Genomic DNA, 8,415 nt, shown 5'->3' with positions numbered 1-8,415 from the left:
TCATTTATGAATCTAAACCTTAAACTTTTTTTTTTTTTTTTGAAAACTCGGTATCCGATCCAAGAATCGACTAATCCGAGGGGACCAATCCCACCGCCCACTTGCGGGCGGGGGGGGGGCGTTTAAAGCCAGAGCAAGCTCTGTATGGACTTAGCCCACCAAAATTGGCACCAGAGGGAATCGAACCTGAGACCTCTGGAGGAGCAAACTCCAAGATCTCAAGCCAACCACTAGGTCCCCAAATGGGTTCTTAAACTCTTTTAACAAATGATTTATGAATCTAAACCTTAAACTTTTTTTCTTGTAACTTAACCTGCCTCATGAGCCATTAATAGCTTGCCTCTAAGTATTCTAAAGACAGAATAATAATAGTACAACTAATTGGTGGTTATCAAATGATCAAATGCTTGACACAAGTTAAATTCATGCATGTGGTTTACATTTTAAAAATCAGTTCCTCCTAGCTCCACATTGTATTTGTAATACATGATGGTGGTACTGGTGAGTAAGATGATGATATTTAAATGTATATATGAAATTCAAAGGAATGCTATCACATTTGCTCCAATAAATTAAGACAAAGAAATATGATTAAACTTTCTACTGCAACTATTTTAAAGGAAATATGATTGCAATGAAATAGATTGGTGTGGAACTTGAAAATGAATAATTTTATTTGCGCCTTTTGGGGTGCCAAGATACTTTCTTGTTTTAGGTGGGATCAAATATGTCCCGTAACACAATATGAAATCAACGATCATGATTTAAGAAAAATAGGTAAACAGATGGGATATGTTACAAATAGATATGCAAAACTTTGAATATGTTAACTAACTACTCTAAAATGTTCCTATAATGTTTGAACAAAACCTGTAAAATAAGTAACAATTTTGAGAGAAAGAATCGGTGCTATGAATAAAAAAGGACTACATATCTTTTACTAAAAAATTATTTGTATGAAGGTTTTCTTCATTTGAGTAGAAAAAATTTCCAGTTGATCGGAGAAACATCACATATATAGTACCGTTCAAGGATTGTTGTAAGAAAGAAAATAATTTGTTGACATTTAAAGGGTAACATATTCATGTTGTGATCGACGGATCGTTAAATGATCTTCATCATCTGATGGTTAAGTGTTGATGGGTTAACTCAAGTGTGCTAATGGCACATCGTTTCTCGTGTGTTAAACAAATTCTGAAGTTCAATCAAATTTTGTTTTTAGGTGAAACATGTTAAGAGATGGATAATCATTTCAGTAAAAAGTATTATAAAAATAAGGTTCTAATATATTTTTAACCCCGAGAATATAGTAACTTTCGAACCATAATAATTTGGTATCACTTTAGTCCATCATCGTTCATAATAACATATTAACTTTGGTCCTCATAGCCTACTCGTATGTATAACTGTAACATACTGCCATCACCCTTAACAAATTATGAGAAGAATTACTTTTGCAAAACGAAAAAGGTATTATAATAATTTTGATAAGAGACAAAAAAAAAAACATATTTTAGCCAAAAATAACAATGAGTTGGTATAATTTGTGCCAATTAGACTTTTGACCTTGTACAAGTTGTGATTTAACACTTTCCCTTTAAAAAAAAAAAATGGATGAAAAAATCCATTAACATCTGCATTTTTGCTTTATCTTTCACGTAAACATGATAACATCCAAATTTTCGATCGTAAACATGATATCAAGTGTAATTATGAAGCCGTTCCAATTCAAAGTCAATAGTAGATCATCATTTGAATAAAAAAAACCTTGATCAAAATGTAGGTCTAGAAGCTCAAGTCAAAGTCACATTTGGAAGATGAGACAAACATTTCTATAAATGAAGTTTTTGGGTGACCCCCCAAGTTCAATGAAATAAATTTATTATTACAACATAATGATACAAAGAATAAATGAGAAGGGTGCATGAATGAGTTCAAAACTTGCAAATGAGTTGTCAAAAAAGAATATAATCTATTCTAGACTAGATTTCTGGAGAAGCTACCACCCGTTGTTGTAACTTCTCTCAAATCCATTACTACTCGAGTTGCCAAACCTAGAAGCTGAGTACCCATGATGAAAAGTCCTCGTTGATCCTTCTGAATTAGGAGTTCCATCATGAACATTCCGCGTAAAAGATTTAGAACTGAAATTGTGACTACCACTATTGTAAAAATGGTTTTTAGCACTATTATTAGTACATGGTGTTATTGGAGACCTCCAATTATCCCTTTTGGAATTGAAGGGAGAGAAATCACCAGAATGCTCTGCCGTCCAATCACCTCTATGTTTTGATTTCTTTAGTGTTTTAATGATGCTTTCTTCTGTATGAGACCTTGTCATTTTACTATTGTTACCATTATCATAAGGTGCAGATCTATATCCCATGTGACCATTCTCTTTCTGGGATCTTGGTGTTTCTGTACTTGATAAATTATGTTTCTTGTTGCCTACCTGAGGAGGTGAACGCAGCAAACAAAAAACAACTTATTCATTTATTTTTAAAAGAAACTGAGCGAAGAGATAGATATTATGAGGTAAGAAAGCATAAAAACTAATAATAGATAGATAATAATGGCAAACGGCTAAAATTATTTCAGTAACTTTAAGAAATATCATAAAATGCACCTTAACAGAACTTGAGCATTCTCGGGAAAAATGTCCTTCTTCACCACACCTATAACATGAACTAGGTGTAGCTGGATCGGTGTTCTCAGGTTGCCACCTCGAGCTTGCCTGCATTGATTGATCCTCGTTAATTTATTTATTATTTAAATCAGCATATATTTATTAAACACAAGCACCTTGCACAAAATGAACAGGAACACTCAAACCACGTTACAATAACCTCTAAAGGCTCACACCCAAAACCTGTTACCAAAAGGTACCCAGGGCCGTAACCAAAACACCCTTTAACAGGGACCAGAGAAAAACAGCTACGGGGCACTACAAACAGAGCACCCCTTCTAATTAATACAAAAACAATGGGATTATCTTGATTCTATTCCACGCCCATCTGAAACCAAATTTGAGACAAGAAAAAAGGTCCCTCGGCAAACTCTCCCCTAAATTCATCTCCTATTAATTAATTTAGAATTTTGTTTGTTGTGTTAAGTCAATATTTTTAAAAATAGTTTGGTGTATGTATACCTTGGAAGTTAATCTTAATATGAGAAAAGATGAGAATTTAAAGTAAAAGCAAATCAAATCAAATCAAATTACCCTTGGAAAGAGAGAGTCGTTCAGAAATGATGGTCTAGATCGAGGATAACCCCATAACAGAAAAGATAAATAGAATATAAAGATTAAACAACCTTATAGATATATTTTGAAAATTACCTTAACAGAACTTGAGCATTCTCGGGCAAAATGTCCTTGTTCACCGCATTTATAGCATGAACTAGGTGTGGTGGCAGCAGTGGCCTCATTTTTCAACCTTGAACATGCCTGCACCAATTGATCTTCATAAACATGCATACTCAATTTTATTTTAATACTAAGGTATTTACGTGTCAAATCATAGTTTTTAAAAACAGATTGAGGTGCTTTACTCCCAGTAGGCAAAAAAATGAAATTAATGGAAAAGCAAACCTAACTACTTTTGGAAAGAAAAAGCAATGCATAACGTGACGTCAAGATTAAAAATAAATCACAGGTCAATAAACTTAAAAGACTTACCCAACCAATATGACCCATCTGACCACATTTGTAGCAAGAAAATTCTTTTGGTATAGCTTCAGTTGTATTGACACAGCATAAGTGGCCAAATTTCTTGCAGACATAGCATTGTATTTCCTAGTTAAACAAAAGGAAATCAAGTAAACAATCATGAACTGAACGCTTCATAATCCATATCTGATTTACCCATTAATAAATAAGTGAACTCAACCAAAACCCTTTAGCATAGTTTCCCATAAAAGAAAAGGAGGAAAATGAAGCGAAAAAGATGGATAAGAACTACCTTGAGATCATCCTGCGAATAATCATTTTTGCACAAAAACATATCATGCCCAGAATTCCCGCATCTCAAGCATACTGTTAAGCTTTTAGAATTAGAGCCACCTGTATGCTTCTTTGGACAGTCGCTACTTCGGTGACCAGCTAGCTTGCAGGTAGAGCAATACCGTCCCTACAGAAAATAAAAGGAAATCTATAATTCTAGATAAACAATAAACCATGATATAAACATTTTTAAGCGCTGACAAACCAATATGACAGTCTATTATATGGTTGAAATTCATTCCACTGAAATTGGTAAGTTTCATTTTATGGACAGTTGCATTCAATTCAGCCTAATGGTGCATGCACTGCAACAGGAGCAGTATCACCTAGCCACCAACGCAGTCAAACAGACCTTGTACCATAGACTCAGCCCGCCGATCAATAAAAATAAGCGACCACGCAAATCGATCAAACTTATTATACATAATCGGTAACTATAGTATACATAGCTCCTTTAAACAGAAAAAAGAATAGGAGAAGCAAACCAAACATACCATAATGCATTTTTTGCCATTATTATGACTCAAACTGCCACACACAAAACAAGGTTTCTTGCGCTTAGCAGCTGTACAGTTGAAAGAAGCATGGCCTTCTTCACCGCAGTTATAGCATGTTCCCCAAACATTATCTGATGGAGGATCAAAATACCTGGGACCACGCTGATGATAGAACATAAACATGTACCCAAAGTAAGCCTTGGAGACAGTACAATACTATTTTCAACATCACATTTCGGGACAAAAATTTCAACTCACAAGCAGCTTACGGAGAACAGTGTTGTTGCTCGTATTAACCACCCTTGGTTCTGCTGCTTCACCAGGTACCACTTTCTCTGGGTCTTCAATCGTCTCTACAGCTTCCTTTTTTTCTTCTTCTTCAACTGTAACAGCCTATATAAGACAATCCATTGTTTCAAAAATACCAAAAAGTGAAAAAACACAACCGAAATTCTTAAACTAATTTTGGATAAGAAAGAATTCGTTATTTGAACTTTAGTTGTCTTCAAATTATTGGAGCATTCTGGGTGTCTTTCAACCACAGCTTTGTAGTGCTAGAGAGTAGGCACAGTTTTCTTCAAAGAAGAGGGTAGGCATAGTTTTCCATAAAAAATGCAAACATAGAAAAACTTTCTTGGTTGACCAAGAATGGCCAATTTTTCATTGAAAATATGGGTAGGGGTGGGGGGGAAGCAACTTTAACACAACAAATATTCAATTGAACAAGTCTAGTAGAGACTTACATTTACAGTTTGTATCTCAGATTCATGCTTTTTCTTTTTCTTCCTTTTCTTAGTCTTAATCTCCTCACTATGCAATTCGGAAGCGGTGTTTCCTATCAAGGCATCCAATCCAGTGTTAGCATAGCATTTTCAACAATACATTTCTCAACAAATATTACAACTCACAAGCAGCTTACCCAGAACAACACTGTCGCTCATATCAACCATGCCTGTTTCCACCACGGCATTCTCCCCTTTTTCTGGTGCTTTGATTGTCTTTACAACTTCCTTTTCTTTTTCATCAACTATAACAGCCTACATAAGCAAAGCTTAATTAAGTATATCAAAGAACACAAAACACAGCTCAAAATGTTCTTAAACTACTTTTGGATAAACAATACACAATTGCAACTCTAATAATTGTCTTAATACCATTTAATGTTAAATCTGACTAACCAATTTAGGCGTGTTTCAGTCATATACCCTACTAGGCCTTGTTTGAATGAACAATTTAATTAAGTGTTTATCATATAACTGTTTATGAATAAGTTATCTCCCAGTTTAGGTGTGTTTTAATCATATATCCTACTAAGCCTTGTTTGAATAAACAGCTTAAGTGTTTATCATATAACTGTTTATGAATAAGTTATCTCTACAACAAAAGTTAAACAAAATCAAGTTGTTTTCATCTAAGCTGTCATTGAAAGCTTATGAAAATAACCTGAATATAGCTTATAGACATGTCATTAGATGATTCCATAAACTCAATGTGGCCCTGTTCGGATATACAACTTAATTGTTGCAGATTATAGCATAAACGCATATTATAAGCTATTTCCATGACAAAAGATATGATAAATTTAAATTGTTTTGACATAAGCTATAAACTGTTTTTACAGGTTATCCTGGAGAGCTTGTGAAAATAAGCTAAAAAGTAAAAACAGTGCTTATGAAAATAAGCTAAAAAGTAAAAACAGCTTATCAACATGTCATAAGTTGTTTTCATAAGTTCGCCAAACAATCTCACAAGTTCTTATACCACTGGATAAGCTCAAAAAAAACCAATCCAACTAAACAGAAACTAATTAATCATTAGAGCAATTTGGGTGTCTTTCAACCGCACCCTTGTGGTGTTAAGAGAGTAAGAACAGTTTTCCATAGAAATACTCTTTTGTTGCAGACTAAGAATCCCCAATTTTCTATTGAAAATATAAGGAGGGGAAATCAACTTTTACACAATAAATTTTCAATTGAACAAGTCAAATAGAGACGGACATTTACAGTTTGAATCTCAGATTCATGTTTTTTCTTTTTCTTCTTTTTCCGAGTCTTAATCTCCTCACTATGTGATTCGGAAGCGGTGTTTCCTGTCAATGCATCCAATACAGTGTTAGCACGACATTTTCAACATTAAATTTCTGAACAAATATTACAACCCGCAAGCGGCTTACCCAGAACAACATTGTCACTCGTATCAACCATGCCTGTTTCCACTTCGGCATGCTCCACTTTTTCTGGTGCTTTGATTGTCTCTACAACTTCCTTTTCTTTTTCTTCAACTATAACAGCCTACACAAGCAAAGCCAATTTAGTTTCAAAAAACACGAAACAAAATCCCAAATGCTCTTAAACTAATTATATTTGAATACATAATATACCATTGCAACTCTAATGATTGTCTTAGAAACATTTAATGTTAATCTGACTAACCAATTTAGGTGTGTATCAATCATATGCCCTAATAGACCTTGTTAGAATAAACAACTTAATTAAGTACTTGTCATAATACTGTTTGTGGATAGATTATCTGTATGACAAAAGTTAAACAAAATCAAGTTGTTTTCATATAAGCTACCATTGAAAGCTAGGGTAAATAAGCTGAAAACATCTTATAGAATGCCATAAGATGTTTTTGTAAGCTCAATAGAGCCTTGTTTGGATAAACAACTTGATTTGTAATGCAGCTTATAGCCTAAGCGCTTAATATAAGCTACTTCCATAAAAAATAAAAATAAAAAATAAAAAAAAATTCGAATTGTTTTCAGATAAGCTATAAGCTCTTTAATAAGTTGTCCTCGAGAACTTATGAAAATAAGCTAAAAAGTAAAAACAGCTAATGAACATGTCATAAGTTCCCCAATCACTCTCACAAGTTCTTATGCCACTAGTTAAGCTCAAGTAAACCAATGCAAACCGCTCTAAAACAATTCCCAAGTGATTATGCTAATAGTAAGTAAGTTCGAAAAAATCAACCCAAAAATTCCATTGAAAAAAAAAAAATCATCTTTTTATTGCAGACTAAAAATACCCCAAATTTCCATTGGAAAATTGGGGAAAAAAAATCAAATTTTTGCACAGTAAACATTCAATTAACGAACTAAACAGAAACTAACATCTACAACTTCAATCTTCGTCTTTTTCTTCTTCCTCTTCTTCTTTACTGTCTGTGTATCCAATACGGCGCCGTTTTGGGGATTAATTGCACGGTTGAGAAGCGCTTTTTGAATAATCTCGAGGCTGAGATCCTTGTTTGCTTCTTCATCGTCATCACTGATTGCTGTGACTGAAGAATTTGAAGCATTGAGCTCGTCTTCTTCGAGCTCTATCTTCTTCGCTGATTTCTTTTTGGTTCCCATCTTGAAGTTCAATTTGAGCAAACCCTAACCCGAATTATAATATCGCTTTTTTCGGTTGTTTCCTTTCTCGTAATTAATTAACAATTATTTTTGTTTAAAATTAACAATTAAAATTGTTTTTCAGTAGTTAAATTAAATTATGTATCCTACATAGGCCTTTTTTTTTTTTTTTTATTACAAATATCCACATTGGCTTCACCTTTGGTGACTTCTTCGTGGAATCTGCTTCTTATGTGTCTGGCTAAAAGATGGTCTCGTGAGTACCGACTCTCTCCTCTTTGTTGTGACCTTTGGTGGGTTTGGAGACACCGCAATGTTTCAGTAATAAGGTTTGGTCTCTTCATCGCATTTCTTTCAACATTCATGATTCAGTTTATGTTATCGAGACATCTCTCAAGCTCTCCCCTGCTTCTGCTGCGGTGGACCGAGTTGTCAAGTGGAATTGCCTCAACCATTCTTGCTACATTCTTAATGTGGACAAGAGTTGCCTTGGTACTCCTCAACGCGTCGGTTTTTGAGGACTTCTTAGAAACAATGTTGCCTTATTCATCTCTGGTTTT

General features: G+C 34.2%; 1 protein-coding gene across 3 annotated transcripts; it reads right to left on the bottom strand.

Moving 5' to 3' along the window:
• Nucleotides 1–1,793: 1,793 nt before the first annotated feature.
• LOC112422218 (zinc finger CCHC domain-containing protein 7) lies at nucleotides 1,794–7,924 on the bottom strand. 3 transcript variants are annotated; one of them, XM_024785154.2, is made up of 12 exons: nucleotides 7,613–7,921; nucleotides 6,671–6,788; nucleotides 6,495–6,586; nucleotides 5,417–5,534; nucleotides 5,241–5,332; nucleotides 4,756–4,890; nucleotides 4,495–4,659; nucleotides 3,960–4,127; nucleotides 3,677–3,793; nucleotides 3,338–3,445; nucleotides 2,627–2,734; nucleotides 1,794–2,452 (listed from the first exon to the last, which is right to left on the bottom strand). In XM_024785154.2, the coding sequence occupies exons 1-12, from the start codon at nucleotides 7,853–7,855 to the stop codon at nucleotides 2,000–2,002; spliced, it is 1,917 nt and encodes a 638-aa protein (XP_024640922.1). In that variant the 5' UTR covers nucleotides 7,856–7,921; the 3' UTR covers nucleotides 1,794–1,999. The 3 variants fall into 3 exon arrangements, with proteins under 3 accessions (XP_024640922.1, XP_024640923.1, XP_024640924.1); XM_024785155.2 differs by having other exon boundaries at nucleotides 6,501–6,586; XM_024785156.2 differs by lacking the exon at nucleotides 2,627–2,734 and having other exon boundaries at nucleotides 7,613–7,924.
• Between the last annotated feature and the right edge of the window lie 491 nt (nucleotides 7,925–8,415).

Source organism: Medicago truncatula, chromosome 5 (assembly GCF_003473485.1).
Source record: "Medicago truncatula cultivar Jemalong A17 chromosome 5, MtrunA17r5.0-ANR, whole genome shotgun sequence".
NCBI classification, from domain to species: Eukaryota; Viridiplantae; Streptophyta; class Magnoliopsida; order Fabales; family Fabaceae; genus Medicago; species Medicago truncatula.
The sequence above is the reverse complement of the archived record's forward strand: the minus strand, read 5'-3'. Positions and strand labels throughout refer to the sequence as shown.

Excerpts from the sequence above, each read along its gene's own strand:
- LOC112422218 (XM_024785154.2), bottom strand. The coding sequence starts at position 7,855 with ATGGGAACCAAAAAGAAATCAGCGAAGAAGATAGAGCTCGAAGAAGAC. Across the intron at positions 6,587-6,670 it reads GAGTGACAATGTTGTTCTGG|GAAACACCGCTTCCGAATCA; the intron begins GTAAGCCGCTTG and ends ATGCATTGACAG. Across the intron at positions 4,891-5,240 it reads CTGAGATACAAACTGTAAAT|GCTGTTACAGTTGAAGAAGA; the intron begins GTAAGTCTCTAC and ends TGTCTTATATAG.